General features: G+C 39.3%; 1 protein-coding gene across 2 annotated transcripts in view; it reads right to left on the bottom strand.

The window, feature by feature from the left end:
- Positions 1–1,177: 1,177 nt before the first annotated feature.
- The window catches only part of SATB1 (SATB homeobox 1), a 98,449-nt gene continuing 77,426 nt past the window's right edge, over positions 1,178–22,200 (bottom strand). For both annotated transcript variants that reach the window (XM_081234417.1, XM_081234416.1), the window contains exons 10-11: positions 5,331–5,534; positions 1,178–2,900 (exon numbers count right to left, since the gene is read on the bottom strand). In XM_081234417.1, coding sequence (XP_081090543.1) covers positions 2,403–2,900; positions 5,331–5,534 — 702 coding nt within the window. In that variant the 3' untranslated portion in view covers positions 1,178–2,402. The remainder of the gene's footprint in view (positions 2,901–5,330; positions 5,535–22,200) is intronic.

Consider the following 22,200-nt stretch of genomic DNA (forward strand, 5'->3'; position numbering starts at 1 on the left):
CTCTAGGTTTTCCCTTTAAACTCAGAGAAAAGAAAGAAGGTAGGTTGTTTTTCTTTAAGCTTCCTGGCATATTATTCTATTTAATTATTATTTTTTAATACACACTATCTACTTTCTATTTTAACTCAAATTTCTTTTGCTTATTTTCTGAACCCTAGTAATAAGCAAGAATATTTAAAAGTTTTTCTCATATTTAATGAAAAGAATTGAAAACTTTTCCAATGTAATTTTAAGTTTACAGCAAACCAGGTGCCTTTGAAGTAGTCAGCTGTGCTTCAAAAATAAATAGTAACTTTGAAAGCTGAATTGGGAGTTTTCAGTGATCCCATTTTATTTTCTTAAATTCAGCATTAAAGCAGTCCAGTTGCCCGCCGATGGGGCTCATCAGGGCCCAGGGAAAAGATGGGCAGGAAGAGAGTGGGCGATTTCAGAAGCAAAGGAAAACATACACCTGCTATCAAGCAGGAAATCTTAAAAAGCAGCAGCAAAAGATAAAGTGAATGTGAAAAAAAAATAACCAAAAACTGCAACACTGGCCCCAATCCTTTTCATGACCATTAGCACACCTCACTTTATATCTTGGAGTTTCACTGAGTTTCATGTTGCAAGAATTTTGAAGTGCGTGTTTCAATTCCAGGCATGTTATTCTTATTTTCTTCATGGAGGTCTTATAGTTATGACATACACAACCAAATGAGCTCAGAGTTATTAAGTTATATTCCATTTACAACTTAAAAAAATACATTGCTTACTAAGGAGTTTTTAAACAGAAGGTCCATTTTTTCCCCTACTTATGTTACTATTAATGGCCTTTAAAAATATTCATACATCAGCTTAAAAAAAGTGTCGCCATGATGGAAGTATTGTGAAGTAAATGCAGATGAATCCATTTTAAGCACCTATCTGCTAGAGACTGAACTGATGTCTTTGTTGGCGAGTCTTTTGACCATCCTCCTATCTCTGTTTATTAATATGTTAACCAAAAACAGGTTATCGTCATCATTGTTAAACTTAAAAAGGGAGCATGTGTTTGTGATTTAAATATACAGTGTTTCAAGTGACTTTTCAACTGCTCTTTTTCAATATCATCAAGGAAGTATTAACATGCATCTAACTGAGAGGGCCATCTTGGACTCTGTAAGTTACTTCACATAAGCAGACAAACCCTACCATGTCATACCATACAAACAATTTTAATTGTGTAGTTACAGTCAATAACCACTCCTAATCAGAACATTTCTGCATAAAGAAAATTGTGATACTTATAAAAACAGCCAGCTGTAACAAAATAGCTGGTGTTTTCATAGCCATAAACTCATAAAAAAGAAATAACACCTTTATACAGAAATTTTATACAGATGTAGCTTTAAAATTGATTGTAAACCAAAGGAAGACACATTGCAAACATCAATTATTTTCACATTAATTGCATAATTTTCTAAGGTGATCTATTAGTTTTATTTACCTAAGCTTATTTGCATGATAGTAAAAATTGCATACAACAATAAGAGTGAAGCTTATAGTATGAATTGCTTGGATAACATAGAGCACTTTTTATAGGCAACTGTGTAAAGCACATTTTATCTATTTAAAACTTTTAAGACACTTTGTTTTACTGCCCATCAAAATACATTTATAAATAGAAAAGAATCAGTATGGTAACAAGAGAAGCAATTTTACATTTAACGGAAACTTCCAAAAAATTAATTACAACATGATGCTGCAGGATCTACAAATAAATAATGAGGACTAAACTGTGTTTCACATTTTCTTTTCATTTTTTAAAAAATCATGTAACAATGAGAATGAAAAAAAAATACAGTGAACTTTTATTTCCAAAATAAAAACAAATTTGAATTACGGCAGTGCCATATAATACAAGGCATTTGTTGGCATATGTCATCTTTAAACTGCATTCCACAGTCTATAGTTCTTTTGTAACATACAATAGAGTAACAAACTCTTTTTTTCTTTTTTTTTTTTAAACCAGGGGCGAGTTTCCAAAGATCAGTGTGAAGTGTTACAGAAATAATTAAAGGAAGGAAATAATAATCACAGAAGTTATAATGCTTGTTTGAGGCTCCAGAATAATAATTAAAAAAAAAATCACTGGTATCATGCTTACGGGGTACACACCTGGGTGTGTTCCGTGAACACAAATTTTCATTTTTAATACCAAACAATCCGATGCTTCACCTGGGGCTGCCAAGCAGTTTGTAAAAGAGAGCAAAACGCTTAGTGCAGTCTGAATCATCCTTTCTCGACTTTCCTGTTTGTGCAAGTTTCTGAAGATTCATTGGCCAAACAATGGACAACAAGGTTTGCTGAGCGAGTACAGAGTGGACCTTCCGTGTCGTTAGTCAATTTCACTGGTGATGATGGAGGAAAAGAAGACTTTCATCTCAGTCTTTGACGTCGGCGTTAATGTCTGTGTTCCCTTCCACCGCCAGCTCGTCTTCTAGTTTCACCGAGAAAAGGGTGTTAGCATTTTTGTCTTGGACACTCTCCTCCAAATCCTTAAGCAACTCCTCTTCCTTGTACTCGGCCACGTCCACCTCCAGGCCCGAGTTGTCCTTCAGCTTGCCGTGATGTTTGAGATAGTACCGCTGGTTCTGAAAGAACTTGATGATGGTGTACTTGGGCAGGTCCAGCTGAGCGGACAGAGTCTGGATGGCCTCCTCGTCTGGGTACAGGCCCACGTCCTGGATGAAGCTCTGCAGGATGCCCAGCGCCTCCACCGAGATCTTGGTCCGCGGCCGCGCCTTCTGCCGGCTCTCGTCCTCCGCCTCGGCGGGCGCGGCCACGGTGGGCTGCCGCGGGGGTAGCCGGGGCCCGGCCGGAGGCTGCTGCACCTGCGCCTGCGCGGGGGGCGGCGCCGGCTGCGGCTGTGCCTGCGGTTGCTGCAGGAAAGAAACAAGTACAAGGTGGTCAGCGGCGCGCTTGGCCACCGTGCACGCCGGATCGGCCACTGCGCTGCGGCCTCTCCCACTGCGCATGCGGCCTCCCAATGAGCGAGCACGTGGTCAGGGATCCCACATGCACCTGCCTGGACCGCGACGGGGACAGGGATCCTGGGCGAAAAGGCAAGCCAGCTAAATGGCCCACAGTACTAGGAAGAAAGTCAAAATGATCACCAGGAAGGGAGGAATTAAGAGGGCTTGGGGGGCTCCTGGGCTTCCTCGTCAGAGGTTAGGCTAGCTCACGGTGGCTGGAACTCGGCGCTCTGAAAATGTGAGCCATAAACCTCACCAGAAGGATACGCATCAGAGGCGAAGACAGCAAAGCAAATTATGTCAATAATTGACAAAGATTTTAAATGAAGATTGGGAAGTAAGGATTTCAAAGGCATTTTCGAAAGGTGAGCTGTGGAGACTTGGGGAAGGAAATGTGTGTTTTGTCCCATTTCATTGGATGGGTAAAACGTTGAGCAAGCATACGCATACAAAGTCTTATTTTCATTGCAAATAAAATGGGCAAGCCTCTGCTCTTCTGCAGCATAGCCCTTGTGAATCCAAAGGGTTTTTGAGATTGTCACGTGTGAATGTCCTACTAGACAGTTTCAATCTAACAGACACACAGATTTCTTACCAAATTGCACTGGGCTGACACTGCAAGTTTGTTTCTTACCGAAAAGTAAAGGTTCCATCCATCCCACAACGGCTAGCAAATTGTTTTGTCTATACTAAACTCATATGTGATTAGGATTTAAATGTAGTGTATACAGACACTTTTTCATAATTAGTATCTGTATATATGCTGTAATTTCCATACACAATCATACATAACAAACGTGTGACACATGCACATAATATATACATTCCATATCCAAGGTTCTTATCAGCAAAGCAAATCAACCCGAGGAAGCCCAAAATACTAGAACGTTTGTACGGTGCCCTAAACATTTCCTTAATCCCCCTAAGAAGCAATTTTATTAAAAACGATTTACATTTTCAAACAAGTACTATTTTTTTTAACTTAACACATGTCTTTTTTGTTTCTGTTTTTGCTAAACAGTAAATTTTTCAGGCTTTCACGATTATTTTAGTGCTTGATATCCTAAGGGATTCTCTTTTTCAATTTATCTTTAATATATAGTCAAAGGTTTTTTTTTCCCTTAGTGGGTGGATAATGCTATTATTGTGTACATATGTGTGTGTGTGTGTGTGTGTGTGTGTATTCCTCCCCTTCCCGCGGCCCCTCCCCCCAATAGCAATACCAAGAAATAATATGCAGGTGATTCAACAAAGAGAGCATAGAGTTTTAGGACTCTGGAAGGCAATGGCATTTTCCCTGAAAGGGGAAAGCTAAAGCGTCCCCTTAGATTTAACACAAATAATTTGTACAGCTCAAGTTCAATTTCAACACACTTCCTAAGCAATGGAGGCTAACAACGACCTGGACCCAGAGCTTCCCAATCTGAATTCAGTGGGGATGAATTTAGTGGATCCACTTAGTGGATGAGGGCAGACAGGTCGCGGGACGAGACAAGCTGAGCCCGAGGCTGACTCTGCCGGCACAGTGATCTTCGGCCAATGCCGCGGTTAGCATGGCCTTTGCAAGGTTGAGCATCCTGACCAAGAGAGCAGGTCTTGGCACCACCCTCTCTGTGTGTCCCTGTCTTGCTGGCATAGGTAACTTGTGCCTGCTCACCTGAGGAGCAGCACCACGCCACGGTGCAGGGGTTGGCAGGCCTGGCAAGAAAACGCCTCTAGACTCTCCTTTCCCAGGGGTCTTGGGAGAGGGGCTCTAAAGGAAAGACAGACAAACGTGACTCACCCCTAACCTGTGCTCCCTAAGGCTGTGAGGATAGAGCTACAAAGTGAAGGCAGGGCCAGGGAGTCAGAAGCCAGAAGCCAATTTAGTTTCCCTCCCCTCCTCTCTTTTGGACAGAATCCAAGGTATACAGTTGTGATCCAATAAACTTCCTGGACAGAAACAGCAGTCATGCCTTTCCTTGGGGACAGTATTGGTACTCATTAAAAAAAGAGGTGGCATTCTAAAAATTCTGATTTTTCAAAAGCGACAACAAAATTCTTAAGCTCTCACACAACAAAACAACCCAATTCTAACAAAGACAGACTTGCCAAATAAGTGCAGAAGGGGGTTCCACCGCTTTGGGGAGGGGAGATGAGAGGAGAGGAACACAATACACATGTTGGAACACGTGTGTTCATTTCCCTTTTCTCCCCGAGTGAGATGGCAGTGTATTGTTATCTCTTGCTCAGAAGCCTATGTTTAGACTGGTGGAAAGAAGAGAAACGTTCGTTTCCCTGCTAAGTTTAAACCTCTATTTACCGAGTGTTATATTGAATTGGCCAAGGTAAACGAACCTGAATCTGCTCTGCGGGCACGTGGATGATGTGGGGCGGCCGGTCGCCATGGTGATGCACCGCGTTGCTCTCCTGTTCGTAAATGGCATCGCGTTCAGGCTGAGGGAGACTGAGGAACCTTCGGATCATGGAGAGGTTCTCCCACAGGGTCCTGTTTTCTGGAGAAGGATCTTCTTTCCAGCGTAATAGCTCACACAGCCACCCCTTAGAGACAAGGGCATAACAGGTCAGTTCAGACTGATGGCAGGGGGAGGTGAAGGGGGGTCGGCTGACATTTTCCATTAGGAGCTAAAAAGGAAGGACCCTGTGAAGTTAACCTTTTTCACAAGCTAAAAACACTCCAGGACCTTCCCTGGTGGCGCAGTGGTTAAGAATCCGCCTGCCAACGCAGCGGACACGGGTTAGAGCCCTGGAAGATCTCACATGCCGCGGAGCAACTAAGCCCGTGCGCCACGACTACTGAGCCCATGTGCCACAACTACTGAAGCCTGCACGCCTAGAGCTCGTGCTCCACAACAAGAGAAGCCACCGCAATGAGAAGCCCGCGCACCGCAAGGAAGAGTAGCCCCTGCTCGCCGCAACTAGAGAAAGCCCATGTGCAGCAACGAAGACCCAACGCAGCTAAAAATAAATAATTAATAAAGATAAAATAAAAAATAAAAACACCGCAATCTGTTAAAACAATTTTTTTTTAACCTGTTAAGAGAGAATAGCTGTGGCTATCGCGGAAGAGGGCTCTTTTTTTTTTTGTATTAGAAAGGCAACTCTGTGTGAACATGTGTGTGTGTAAGTGTGCAGGAAAGGGAGAGAAAGGACGTGTGCAGTTATGTGAGCAAGAATGTTGTCCAAGGTAAGGCACTGTATTTAGAATGAGCATTAGAAGAATTCTCCAAGATGGAACTTTGCAGAAAGACACCTCGGAGTCCTCCCTGCTGCTATGTACACACATGGTTCATCAAGTGAGCATTTTAATAGCATTCCTGGGCTAAGAGACGAGGAAATGTCCAACGAATGCCAAAACCTGAACCTCTCTGATGCCTCCTAAGGCCCAGTTTCTGATCCTCAGATTCTCAAGAACCGAGTGGTCCGACAGAGTACGCTGTCTCACATTCTCATGTCTCACATTCTCTAATCATCATCTCAAACCTTCTTTATCTTGGCTGCCACGATGGACACTAAGCAATGGGGTGGATTGCAATGGGGTGGACAGGAAGAGGGAAGAGGTCCCACCCACACCCCCTTCACCAGCCAAGGCAACCAGCCCCAGCTGCCGTGCTGCCTGTTGTTGGCCTACAACCATACTCTTTTCTGGAGAAATGTCTTGGAGCCATCACACCTGGAGATGCCCGGATGCTTACTCTACCCCTTACTAGCCCCTTCACCCTGGGGTGGCCAGCGACTGGCTGACCCACCCTCTTGCCCCACAGTGATGACTCACTCTATCCTTTAGAGATGGCCAGAGATGGCCCTCCCCAACCTTCTCATTGCCTTTCCCCATCAATACGGACTTTACCTGAGACCACATTCTTTCCTGACCTCTTCCTCTTTCTTGTTCTCCTGAATGCCTGCCGGGTCCTTCACCAAATCATGAGCCCTGATTCCTTATCTTAGCCTCTGTTTTAGGGAACTCGACCTAAGACAAAGGGGTTTCTTGGAAATTCTAAGTAAATTAGTTGGATGGGAATGGAAAGAGTACAGTTTAGTATCTGAGTTTTAGAACTGGCCAAAGGGAGTTGCTTTTTTGTTGTTGTTACTTCTGGGTGACATCAGAAAATGGTGTGACTTTCCTTTCCTTCTTCTCAAACTGAACCACTGGAGAAATTCTCTTCTAACTGTAATATACAGTGGGAAGAAGCAAGGCCTATTCTCCCTGAAATGGCCTATTTGAAACATTTTAAAAGGAAAGATGGAGACTGATAACACTAGCTTTCCAAGGCACACCTACCACCCAGTCAAGGGTGACAGCTGCTAAACCTCATGACATCTACCAGCCTTAACCCTAGCTAAGAGGCCTTTGATTCTCCATTCAACATGTTGTTTAATTAAACAAATAATTAACCTACAGACGGTCATGTAATCATGCACTCATTTGATGCTACTGAATGCATAATTCCAGGCTAAGAGAACAGACAGTAAACTGAAGATTTACCTGAAAGAATATTAGCTCAATAAAAAATAAAAGTAACTGTGATGACAGTGTCACCGAACGTGCTTCTCTTTTAACCATGGCAGTTCTATGCTTCTTTCTGGAATCATATGGTGACATGTCACATTTTAGCTCTATTTATGTGAATAGAACATTAACTACAAAACTGTATTTGAGTATTTGAAATATTTGAGACCCACTTGCATATGGTGCCCCAGAGATGTTTATTTAGCTCTTACTGACAAATATTTGCTCTCTCGATTAAGCCATGAAAATATTTTGTATTTTCCTACATCTAAGCTATTTCTTTACACTTTACCTCTATGTTTTGATGCAGGGCAGGTTTTAGATCTGTCTTCCTGAAGGCTTGAATATTAACTATGGTTAAGATTACCCCCCCCACGCCTGTCTCCATTCTTCAGTTATAGCAATTGACAGGCCCCTATGCCTAAACACAGCAAATTGCTACAATTTTATTTACCATTTAAGAGATGTTAGAAGGTTCATCAAGAACAGACTAGTTTTTTTTCCCTTTACTTAGCTAGACTTATACTATTGCAATAAGTGCTTAACATTGAGCATGTCTTTTTTTTCTTAGCAATAAATGCTTGTAACTAAAAATTGCTAAAAGTTAAATTAAGAACGACTCGTAAGGAAATCTTCTCAGAGAAAGCTGAAGAACTCCAATAATTTTTCGAATCCTTTTAGAAACTTTTAAAAGTAACACAGAGATCAGTTAGCACTTGCATATATGTGAAAAAAAAACCCAAACATGTGGATCACAGATGTTCTTTGGAAAAGAAAATCATTAGTTCTTTTAAAATGGCTAATAATGATAGTTAATTCCTAAACAATCACACTCATGCTGGTTTCACAAATATTTCAGAAAAAGAGCCCTGACTCATTCAACAAATATTTTGCTCATATTGTCACTTCTTTGTCTCTATACTTATGAGACGGATTCTTATTTTTATTAATTGCGCATGACTAACACAACATTTCCAGTAGTTTGCTATTAACCTCTGCCCTTAAATAATACTTCTAATTCCTTATCTAAAAATAATGTGATGAATTATAAATCTGAAGCATGTCTCTGCTAGCCTTTCAAGAGACGTGATGATTTTAAGAGACTGAAATCAGATGCTTCTTAGAAAAATATTTAACGGTGCGTGCAGCTGGGAACTGTTAGTTCTACAAGGGTATTCCAAAAAACAAAAATGGGGGGAGGGGCGGTGTGCTGTGTGCGTCGCCCTCAACAAATAACGGAAAACAGATATTCTGACAGGCTAGTTCTTTGTCAGCAGAGAAATCAACTGGCTCATTCCCAATTTACACTGGCAAAAAGAAGATCAATTTATTATAATACCATTTAAACACGTCGGAATATTCTGACGCCCTCAAATCCTATCGATCGAGACTCTATTAATGATGACAGTAATCTGATCTATGCTTTGCAGAAAGTGACGAAAAAAGCCAAATGCTTTCTAATTCCCCAATACCTTTTCCTAGGTCACTTCTCCATAAGCCGTATTATTAGGGCAAATAAAGACAATGATATGTCAGAATACTGGTAATATGTAACAAATAAAAATAATGATTTCCCCATGTACTAGATTGGTTTTTTAAATGATACACGCATAGATTTACTGGGTGGAGGAGGTGAATAAGGTGCTGCACTTTGTTGCAAAATGTGAACATAATTACCTTTTAAGCCAGGTCTCTGGGACTTAAAATATCATAAGACCATAGGCGGGGGTAGGGAACTGCTCTGACAATTAAATTAGATCACAACTGTTCTGAACAGTAGAAAAGACAGGAGACTAACAGCCTTAAAATAATGAGACTGATCTATTCTCAGAAAACTAAAATGGCACAAGGAGCAACCTAAACTTTAAATGGAGTAAATTTGCAACATTACGCTGAATATAAAGAGGGCAAAATATAAACAGTAGCCACATGTAAATAAATAAGTAAAACTTTCAGGATGTTCCTACTTTTCAAACTGACAAAGTTTAATTTGACACCTTCTGTTCTAAACCCTTTGTTTCTATTCAAAATCACGCCTTGAGCTGTTGCTATCAATCACAGCCCTTCCCCTATTACTTAAAAAAAACTGGCATGGACCCTGAACAAGCTGAAAATGCCATGCAGATGAATTCTGAGATAATATGTTCAAACCTGTTATAGACAACACAAATCCTGTAAAGTTATGTATTGTAAACCTACATTTATTGAGAACTAAAAGTCTTGAATCCATCTGCCACAAAGGAAATACTGTTATGTACTTTATAGGAACCGAGAACCATCTGTAAATGTCTTGCCACTGTAAGCAAGAAAATGGTGAAGATGCTAAACCTCAGACTGTATGAAATCAATAACATTCTTTGGACTGGTTTTGGTTAGGGAATCTATGAAAGACATGGAAGATCAGAGGGGGAGAAAAAGGAAAAGAGAAAATGCAGAACGACTGCCAAACCAGTACTGAAAAAAAGCAAAACAAACTCAATGACAACACAATGGCAATTTATCATGGTCCATGAAACACACGACTGTATGCTCATTTTAAAGGAAAAATTAGCAGTTCTAAACTCAATATTCTAATGATGTGCTTTACCGACAGAATCTTGTTGTACCACATTGAAATAAAAATTCTGGCACCTTCATCTCTCAGCTGCTTAATTTCCACCCAAACTCAATCTCTGATTTCCACTCCACTCTTTTTAGAACAGTTAATTCAAGTCAATTCGCTGCTTCTATCATTTTAACAGATAAGGGGTGCACAGTGATTTTTAACTGAGTCAGGAAAGCAACCTCATTTCACGAATGAATTTATTGTACCTAGGCTTCCTCACACACATAAAAAGAGAACCCTTACAAGGCCTGGTCTGTGACAGAGCTGGGAGCACGTAACACAACTAGTTTTCCAGGGGAAAAGAGACTTCAGTGTTCTCTGAGAGAAAAAAAAAAAAGTCACTTAATACAATATACAGATATGTATATATTATCGTTATGTACATATACATTTTAAGCCCAAGAGCTATAAAAAGAGAAAGAAAATGACAAATAATTCTCCCTGCAACTAAGAAGGAAAAAACATTAAAAAAAAACAGAATGGGTAATTTGAATTCTAAAAAGCAAAACATTTCACAGTCTGTAATTATTCTCCCACCCCTTACCCTCATCTTTCATGTGTTATTTGCAGGAGTATTTTGTTCCAATCTCTGGGGCATATAGTATAATAATATATGATATTAAAAGAAATCAATCTAAATAGGGAGGTATTTGATACAAACATTCTAGTGGAAAGCATGAATTACATTTTAGCAAGTATTAGGAACAGGATTAAGTACATAATCCATTAAATAGTACTTCTCACACACACAAATTTCAGTACTGTAGACTAAACTACACCAGGCATTTTGAATGAGTACATTTTCAACAACAACTAACTAGAGAGCTAGCAATTTATCATTCAGCAAATCATTTTCTACTTTTAAAAGAATCTGTTACTTATGCTAATGAAGACAGTTTTTAATTTGCCCACAAACATGCTAATAGAGGGCAATTTTTTTTTTTAATTTACAAAGCTATCTGCGCTCGTGGGTAATTTCATATAAATGTTCTATAAGCTGGGGTGGGGGGGAAATGGGTTCTAATTGTCAGAACTACTGAATCTTTTACCTACCCCAACATAAAGGTTGAAAGATATCACAAAAGATGCAAAGTGACTAATGGTGTTTTAAACCACCCCCTGAATGTTCCAGAAGGGTTCCATTTTCACACTTTTTGTGCTTTATGTACACTCTGCCTCAAATATAGTATTAATACATATTACTTCCTCCATGCCCCTAATGCAGAGACACACAAGGCCTGATGGGGGTACAATCCCACTTCTGGGTGTGAGGCCTGCATCCTTCCTTCCTTCACACAACTTTAAACCTTTTTTTCCAAGAACAATCATAATACTTTGAACAGTGAGAAACAAAACAGAGGCAAAGCACTACTGAAAGCATTTTCAATTATTTACTAGGTTAAAAGGGTGAAATGATACTTTAAATACATCAGATTTCATCGTCTGGGCCATTTTTTGGTGGCAAAGTGGTATTGATCTTTCCAAATGCTGAAAATTAACTATTTTCCAGAAGGTCATTATTTGATTAAAGGCATTAAAGTTGAGGGCAAAGAAGCGATGCACTTTTTTCTCCCCATTCAAATCATCATATAATTTAATAAAAACCATCCCCTCATGTCCTGTAATAAAAACGCTTATCTTAAGATATTGTTCTTTACCTAACATATTAACCTTTAAATGTTATGAAGTTCTTGAGGAGAAAAACCTTTGCTAAAGCAGATTATTCTATAACATAATGAGAGGTCCCCGCCATTAACATTAATAAAGATACATGTTCTCTATGGAATTAGCAGGAAATACATGAATCTTCCTTTCCAGTTTACTAATATCTACTTTGTGTAAAGAGAATTTCACCAGGCACTACAAGTAACTTTTTCCTGCTAAGTTAACATTGGTTGTATTCAAGAAAACATGGGAAATAAATTTGAATAGAGGCGCAGCAATAAATGCATTTGCCATTCGAAAAGTAGCATATTATACTCACTTTATTCAAAGATGGGTTTTAAAAAGAAACATACTTAAATGGAAAATATGTATATGTGTGTGTATCCCCAAATATATTTTATTTTCAAGGTGTGGTTTCTGATGCTTGTATTTTTGCTGGGGGAAAAAAAACCCAATCATACTAGTTTTTTAAATTATTACTATTTTAAACGTCTAAACTGTTACTGTTTTAAACTCTCTCCAGACTCTATAGTTTATTTAAGGGACTCAATATCTTAGCCAAAAATCTGTGGGTTTCCATACTGTGGTAGTAATAGGACATAAAATGGCTACCCATGAATTTCTCACTTGAGTAAATTTTTGCCACTTTGTCTTTAAGAGGTTAAGTGCATCTAGCAGAGTTTCTGGAGGTTTGGCATTTGTGGAAAGAAATGTTTCTACAATCTAGGGGAAGCTCACATTAAAATTGACTGAATTTAGAAGGAATATTCAGAATCACTGGTAAATGATTTTTATTTTTCAATTTTGCTTAAAATTTAACCAAGCCAAAAAAAAATAAAAAAAAGACATCATTTGTTTTCTGTGGTTTGATTGTTCACCTCTTTTTTACCTTCTCAAAGCCACTGACTTTAGGGAACACATAAATATGGTGTTTTCTTTTCCTATAGATTGTTTGGTGTGTAACAAGATTATCAGATGGCCAGGGTAGATAAAAACATAAAAATGGTTCTCACTTAAGACTGTCAGGGAAGTTTTAAAGAATATTTTCAAGAAGAATCTGAGAAGGAGTAAAAGGAGGACTGAAGATAAAACTATGAAATTCTAGACAACATACTAAACTAGCTGGCAAGAAGATAATCTCTTAATTTGACTGAAACAGAGGATTTCCAAAGAAAGCCTTCATTTTACTTTTAAACAAGTATATTTGGAAGATATCTAATTTAAGGATTATTTTTTCATAGGCTTCAAAGCTGCTTTCAGGATGGTTTCTTCAAAGTTTAAATGAAACAAATAAAAATCTGGCTTACATGTCCAATACCTGAATACAGACTTTGAAAAAGAATTTGTTTTTCCCTCTCAATCCAGGATTTTTTTTTTTTTTTTTTTGCGGTACGCAGGCCTCTCACTGTTGTGGCCTCTCCCATTGCGGAGCACAGGCTCCGGACGCACAGGCTCAGCGGCCATGGCTCACGGGCCCAGCCGCTCCACGGCATGTGGGATCTTCCCGGACTGGGGCACGAACCCATGTCCCCTGCATCGGCAGGCAGACTCTCAACCACTGCGCCACCAGCGAAGCCCCAGGATGTACTTTTGACATTACGTAAGTTTCAGTGATATGGTTTGGCTCTTGTTGAACATTTATACTCTCTGTCTTAAAAATCCTAAGGGAGGGGAGGGATAAATTAGGAGTTTGAGATTAACATGCACACACTCCTATATACAAAATAGATAACCAACAAGGACCTACTGTATAGCACAGGGAACTCTACTTAATATCTTGTAATAACCTATAAGGGAAAAGAATCTGAAAAAAGAATAGATATATAGATATTAAACTGAATCACTCTGCTGTACACTTGAAACACAACATTGTAAATTAACTATACTTCAGTTTAAAAAAATCCAAAGAAATAAAAAATAAAATACCGCATCTGTTTAACAAAAAAATCTTAAGTTCTTATTCTCTCCTCACTCTTCATAGCAAGTGTCATTAAAAGACAGAAAACACCATATCCCCAAGGTTCATGCTGTAACACTTGCATCGATTTTCACCTCTGTTTCTACCATAAAGAATCGTCTTCTTCTTTCCATTCTACCCACCACTGACTTCTCAGCGCTGGGGTACATTTTCCTTGAATGATGCTCTTAGGTACCAAACACTCTTTTTAATTATGTCCAATAGACAATTATCTTAATTTCTGAACAAAACAGCCTTTAAGTAATCACTCCTTTTCCTCTCTTAACTTAGGGGAAAGTGTATACCAATGACGACTAGAGTTTTGGGGAAGAATGAGAAGACAAGGGTTATCATAGAGAGTTGTGATCCCTACAAGAAGCAAATAAATACGATGCTTGACTTGGCCTGTGGAACTTCCTGACAGGTAAATACACAGGTTTAATTAAGCTTTCTTGAATCCCCTTCTTCCTCTTTGAGATGCCCTTGGAAAAGGGAGGCTGGGATGAAAACCACTGCTGTGGTCTTTGCTTTCAAACTACCCAAAGTTATCCTACTGCTCAAAATGACCTTCAAAGCTTCCCAAGACAGAGAAAAAGGTCACCCTCCCTAGAGGTCACTGAAGGTTCCTTCAATCACACTTAGGTCCTAATTCATCGGACCATTTGTTAACTGTTGCCCATTTCCCCACATTCTACTCTACACTGTTCTCTCGAACAGGAAAGCGCCGTCCCCTTTTTTTCTGCCCACCCGAATACTAACGGTCCTTCCAGCTACTCTCAACCACCTCAGTATACCAGTCCAGGGTTACATCCTGTTATAGGCATTTACGTACGCAACCTTGAGCAAATTACCTCTCTGAGCCCCAGATCTTCCTCTACAAAGTGCAGATAATAATGGTACTCATCTCACAAGACTGTGGCTGGTACAAATGAAATAGGATACGTTTAGCCCAGTGTCTGGTCCGTGATAACTACAAAAAGGTCTGATGGACTTAACCAAAAGCATTTCCCTTAAATGGCTCACAGTACATCTGGGAAGAGGCGACATTCAAAAATAACTACTAGAGCAAAGCAGTATGCAGTGAAGGTCAGTGAGGGGCAGACATCCAGTGGGAAACAAGAGGAGAGGAAGAAGAGATCCACTGGGGTGGTCAAGGAAGTCTTTGCTGATGCAGAGTCATGTTGGTTTGGCTTTTAAGAATGGGCAGTATTTAGAGTGGGAAGAATAATGAAAAAAAAAAAGATGAATTAGCAATATGCTAGGAAAAATAGACTAGTTGCTTTGGAATCCATTCTTTCGTCATTGCTTTTTACCATACTTTCTTGAGGATGCAACTTAATTACTATGACTTCATCTCCTCTTTAAAATGTACTTCTAAGATCTATTTGTTAAGAAAGCCTGGATTTTCATTTTAACACCTATTCTACTACTGACTAGCCCTGTAACCTTGGTCAAGTTCCTTGAGTTCTCTAGACCTCAATTTTCTCCTCTGTAAAGTGGGGGTAATGTTACCACCACTCACAGTGTTACTTAAATATACCTCAATAGGGAATTAAAAAGTGGGTATAGCATATGAATGAATGAAAGGCATATATATGCACACACACATGTGCATGCACATATATGTGTATACATACATATGTATACATACATGCATACACACATACACGTATGTGTATATGCAAAGAACAAAATCAGGTTATCGCTAGTTAATTAGGATTATGGTTATTTATGTTTTTTCCTCCTTTATGCTTGCATTAAAATTTTTTTTCTAGATTGGCTAGTACTGTTTTTTAATTAAAAAAAAACATAGCAAACGGCTTCAATTAAAAAATATGATTTTTCTTCTTTGCTTCCTCCATAAGCGAACAATCATGAATTCCTGTCAATTCTACTCCTTCAGAAGGCGTCTTGAATTTGTTCCTTCTTTTCCATTCCTACTGCTCTGGTTCAGGCCCTCAGCATTTCTTCCACGAACTAAGGCTGATGGGTTTCTTTATTCCAATCCACCCCCATCTCTGTTACCTGAGTTACATTTATCATAAACAAATGTCAATGCAAAGAGCCCCCTGAACAGCATACTCTACACTTTCCTTCACCCAAGGGGCTTGGAGATGCTTTAAGGCTCACACTTGAATGAGTGAGTGTAAAAATATAGCAAAAGATTTCCTGCAACACTGAAGCAGCAGTAAGCTGGGGGGGATCAGAGGAAAACAGAAAAATGGCACAGTCTGGGACATTTAGTTAGTGGCAAAAAACTGTATACACCTCTACAATTCCTGAGGGCATTGTGTATTGCAGCAAAGTCCAACAACTTACATTCATAATAATGTTGCATTTCAAAGGAATAAGATTCAAAGCGAGCTGAGCCTAGTAGGTGTAAGAGGCAGAGAAGCACTATTAAAGGCTTCTATCAAGGGCAAATACATTAGACTGTTTAAAGCAGAAGCTTTCTGGGAAACTTACCTTTTCCCAAATCCCTTGACCCCAATAAATATGTGCTCTTATACTGTAATATTATGAAGCAAATTTCTTATCATGTTGCATTCTTAAGTCACTATGAAAAATTTACAATCTTTATTTTTCTCTCCAAATTATGATGATCACTAAGAAAAACTGTTGCCGAATACCTGTCCATGCCATGTGCCAAAAAAAAAACTATAAAAATATGAACGTATAAAATGAATAATTTTTAGGTTATGATTGACTCGATACACTGGTTTGTTTGCTGACAAAAATAATTTATTGTCAGGTTAATTTAAACAAATATTTCTGCCACTGCATTTTTAATTGATTTATATAAAACTTTTCAATATTGCAGATATCTCCTCAGATGAGCTATACTTTCCATTATGCATATTGAGGGGCTGGGAATTAAAAATTTAAATCTTCCCTCTATGATATTCTAGGAGAGATAACAAAAGAATTTTTAAAACCAGGGGAAGGCAATTCGGGATTGTAAAAGTTATGGGACTCATATCTTAGAGGAACAATCAAGCGGGCAGGGTCATTACAAGCTCCCAAGTTGCTTATGATTTTGCTGATAAAGTAACACCCATTTTGTGGCCAAAAAGCACATCATTTTACTCATTATGCAAACGGACTCATCAGAAGTCGGCTTAACTGAGTGACTCAAATTTTGGGATTCAGAAGTAGGCTTTAAAAAAAGAAAGCGTAAGTACTTCTAGAAGCATCGTGGGGGTCCCAGTGATAATGGCCAGGTTAGAAATTTACCAATGAAAGGAGACAAGGGAGGCTGGGGCCACTCAGGCTGGCAGTTGCACCTCACAACCACTGGTCCTGTGTTACACTGGGGAGGGCAAGTCCAGAGAGGGGCCCGGGGCAGAAGGACAGGGGTGGAGTCTGGCCCTATCCTGTCTTTCTGAGCACAGGGTCCCCCGCTGGGACTACCTTAGGAATATGCCCACTTTTGTGAGGGCAAACTTGTGATCAGATGAATTTGCTTTTGAATCATTCCACCCTTCTACAAAAAACTACAAAGTGCCATCTACGTGGCATCTACTGTGAGGCTAAGAGATGCGGGGACAGACATAACAGGGAATTATTTCTCCCAGCACTTACTGTCCAGTGAGGTAAGAACAGCTTGAACTTCATGTGTAAGCTGATAGCAAAGGTGCAGTTTAACTGGCAAAAAGTTTCTAGCCTAAGGGCAAAGGTACTCTCTCCTCGAATGCTGGAGAAAGTTGCCTGTAAGGTTTTTGTTGTTGTTTGAAATGTCATTGCAATGATCTGATCATAAACCCTGCTTACATGCTCTGGAGTGAAGGGCACTTGAAAAAATAAGCATCGAAAAAGTAATAAACAAATAACAATTCTTTCCCAGGCAAATTCAAGAATTCCTCAGCTAACGTGTTAAAAAAACATATCATTTTTTCTTCCAACACACAACTTATCTAATCATTGGTCTCATCTCTTTTGCACCAGGGACTCTTCTGGCAGTCTGGTAAAGCCCACTGTTGTGAGAACAATGTTTTTATGTGCCTGAAATAAAATGCATAAAATTACGAAGAAAACCAACTGTACTGAAATACAGTCATCCAAACTGTATCATACAGTAATATATGTGCTTCTTTATTAATGTACCAAATAGCAAGATCTAGGAACAGATCTAATAACTACCGTAATTTTGGAGTGATGAGCAAAAAAACAGTATTTTGAGATATCTGCAATAAAAATGTGATAGGAAAATATTTGTGATTTTTATTGGTGACAAATTCATAGGTATTGCTAATACTACTGCGACTTGTTGCCTATATTGATAATTAAATAAAATGTCAAATTTCAGTAAGACATTAGTGAAAATAAAGTGTTTTTATTCTATTCAAGTTCATGCATGGACCCCCTGGGGGAAGATGGGACAGAGGTTAAGAACTCCTGAAGAGGGTGCCCCCTCCAGTATATATGTGCTGTATACATACATAGATACATACACATATATATTTCAAATATTATTCCAGAACTATCTTATATAAGCTCCTAGTAGATTACAAAACTTTGGTATTTATAAGTTCTTGGAACAGATCTGCTTATCATGTTTGTTTGTTTGTTTGCTTTTTGCCACTAAAGGACCATGCCTCTTAGAGATGGGTTGGAGGGAAACAGTTAATCACTAGTTAATGGTTCCCAGACTGCGTCCTGAGGAGGCCCAGCTTTCCACCAGGGGTGTTTCAGCAGTACCCTGGCTGTGTGTGTACATAGGGTGGGGTGTTGATGAGAACACCCCGCCCCCAACCAATCCTCAAGTCAATCAGAATGGGGGAAGACTTTTATCCCATTTACGTATTTCAGTTCTGGATGAGCTTTTGTTCATAAAACAACAGTTTTACAGCTTGAAATTTCCTGATTGACAACTGCACTAGCACATATATATACCTCACTGTTTTTCCCTGGTCCTGTTACAAACTCAGTAAATGGGTTTACCACCTCTGAATAAAGAAAGCATCCATACTCTGACTTAGTTAACTAACGTCATACCACCCCAATAACTATAAAGGTAAGCAAGATTAGTAGAGTATCCTTTGAGAAATGTCTGTATGTGCCAGGAGAGGAACACTATCAATTTTCCAAAGACACCTGGGTTTCCCAAATAGAAGAGGATAAAGTAGCAGGGCAGATACAGGATGGAGGCGGGGAAAGGAATGGAATTAAGGCAGGTGCTTGCTATTGGGGGCTGGAGGTAGAGGGGGGAAGGCTTACAAATCAAACAATGGTTGGTCTTTCCTCTCATCACCTCTTCAAAGAGCAAATGGTCACAAAGGACATGCCTTTAAGATGTGAGAACAGGGCAGAAGGAAGCTAGTCAAAGGATTAAAGAAAGAAAAGAAAGTGAGTAGGAAAGAGGGTAAAGGAAGTGGGGATAGGTAGAAAATGAGCACATAACCATCTCATCACTTTATATTATATATAATGCAATGCTAAGTTTATCCAAAAATATAAACACAATTTTCTGCCTAGAAATTAAGCTTGATGGATAAGGCTTTAGTCCTTATGGTTACCCAGGGTCCAAGTTATTTAGTCTCTTTAATCAAAATACTAAAATAAAATCATTACCCATTAGGCTATTACCCTTCCCCCAATCTCCAAACACACAAGCAAAAATTAATTGGAAGCCCGGAAGAAAGAAGGCAATTTAGACAGTAACAGCTTGGCATGGACTGAGCTGGATTTCCTAATAGCATTTGTCTGTTTGTGAATGTATATTTTATTTATAGCCTTCACTTTCTTGACCGTATTGAAAGTAATTTATTTTTACCTAATCTGCATTTCATTTAAACCACCAAATACTCCATCAATGTACCAGCCAAGTAACACCCTGACAAGCAGCCTAGTGTTGGTACCAGAAGTAAAATGGGTAAACATTTAAAGGACACACTTGGGGACGGGCACTCCTCAGCAGCTATTAAACGCTTGCTACAGGTACCAAGTTACAAACTGCAAATATGGGCTTCAGGATGTTCCTTCACATCAGCAGCCATTCCCTGCTTCCTCCTCCTGGCTTACTCTCCATTTCACGAACCTCTTCCAAACCTGTGATTTCTCACAGACTGAGTCTATTTTTTCCTCTTTGATGTGCTATCCTGCCCCTGAAGAACTTGCATTAATCCCCCAAAATGAGAAGTTAAAGGTGGACTTTCAGGCATCAGTGAAAAACCCAAAAAAGACATGTTAAAGGGGGAAACTCTTGAGCAATCTCTAAGTCATATGGTGTTGGCAACCACTACCTCACCACATAGTAAGCCAAGCCCATGCCCAACTGAATGAAGCTCACCTCCTCTCTATAGTGTCCTGACTTTGCTAGGTCCCTGATGAGAGAGGGGGATCTTCCAGTTTTCTAGCAACAAGTCTCAGATGAGATCATATCAAACTTGAGCTCATCTCACACTGTATAACATGGAGTTCATACCCTGGATTCCAAACAATCAGTTCTCCGCACTATATGCCACACATAAATAACCCTTTTGGGCTACAGACCTCAAAATAGCACTTTGTCCCCACAAACTAAGCCCTTCCATTATTCAAAACCTTGCCTCCTTTATGACTCATTCCCAGACTAACACACCTGTCAGCGGGACCTTCAGTCAAAATAGCATCCTTTTTCACACCTGTGAACCTGTTTCAGCAACAAACTCACAGAACCTGGAACTGCCTGGGACATTACAGAGTCCGACCCAATCTATGTCACCTTCCTGAAGGGAAAGTTAGAAGCCTGAAAGGTCAAGCAACTTGCTCAGGGAAATCCACAACATGGTAGACAGGAAATGGGGACCCCCACCCCCCACTCTCTGCCAATCCTCAATGCTTTCTCTGAAAGATGCAGTTTATGTACAAGTTGTTATATAAACCACGTGTGACTTTATGGACAATCCTATTTCTCATGTAGATAATCAGGAACCATGCCCTCCCCTTCCTTTCAGCTTGGAATAAAAATGTGAACTACACTAACAGACGATATTGATGACTTTGACAATGCTGATGAAAAATGCAGACAGTGGGTCCAAAAGAAAACAGCAGAAAGTATTCAAAGAAACTAATTCTCCTTCCTGTACATTTTCCTAAGGATCTGAGGGCAGTGGAGAAGAGCGACTGCAGAGTGGCTGAAGAAGGTGGACTGAGCTGAAAGGCAGGATCAAGTTTATAAATTCCTTTTCAACCAAATCTTCACCGGCACTTGCTAACAGATACATGAAAACTGTCCTTTCGTTAGACGGGGACCCAGCAGGGTCCATAAAGAAAATTACAATATTTTCCTTGAATAATGAGATTCTTGTAGTCTCATTAAATTTAGTAGAAAGACATGCTCTTCCGTCATACTCAAAATATTGAATATTCTCAAACCTCACACATACCCCAACATCCCTAAACAGCAATTCTTTTTTTTTTGTTTTTGGTTCTCTTTCCTCTTCCCTTTTGTATCTACAGGTGTACTTAGACACAAAGAAATCCTAACACATGAAAACTAAAGTTTGCAAATGTGGAAAGCTAGGGATGATTTTTCAGGTTATAAATGAAATCTTTCACTTGCAAAAAAAACAAGGCAAGCTTCCTTTAAGTGGCGAGTGTTACCAAGGACTGCAAAATGTGATTCAATTTGCATGCTGACTAACGTATCTTGAAGTAGCTATGCAAAATCTTCAGGGTCATTAAAGCAAGGGCAGGAGCAATGAAGTCATAAGCTGTACTTTTTTTTAACCTCTACTTTTCTTGTTTCTTGGACTCATCCCCATACAACTATATGTGTCAAACCTCTTCTTGGGAATCCTAAATAAAAAGTGACAGCAAGCCATTGTGGGTGGATCTCACTGATTAGTAATGGGTGCTTTCACTTCTGTGCTAAGAAGGATTCCGAGGTTATATCTGTACACAACAGTGATGTGACAGGTAATGTGAGGCTCGAATCAAATCTTCCACAATAACTGTATCTTGCAAAATGATTATAAAGGTAGATTAAAACTGTTCGAAGAAACTGACCTAATAATTTGGTATTAACCATGTAAACTGCTTAGCAGCTGAGATGGAAGAGGGATTCTAACTAAAAAGAAAATACCTTCTTTTCCGCTAAAGTGATATTAGGCCAGAAGAAAGTATGAATAGGCAGAAAAATGCTAGATTTCAAAGTTGGAAGATATTATGGAGCAAACACTAAGCAAACAGTGAAAAACTGGAAGTTTTTTTTTTTAATGTGAAGAAATAAGGAAGAGGGGAAAAATAGTTAAGGAAAGGAAATAAAGGGGAAAAATCTGCTCTTCTATGGGGAACGGTACCTCTTATCAGTAATAGGAATCACCATAGAACTTTAGGAAGCTTCCAAATGAGGCTCATAACTTTAGTAGTGAAACAAAAATAAAGATAAAAAGAGAGAGTGTATTTTATTTGGCATTAAAAGACACTTAATTACCTTGATCTACGTTTTAAATGTTCTCTAAAGTGTATGGTTGCGAGCCTTCTTTAG

The sequence above is a fragment of the Mesoplodon bidens genome, assembly GCF_964165515.1.
Source record: "Mesoplodon bidens genome assembly, chromosome: 5".
Classification (NCBI taxonomy): domain Eukaryota; kingdom Metazoa; phylum Chordata; class Mammalia; order Artiodactyla; family Ziphiidae; genus Mesoplodon; species Mesoplodon bidens.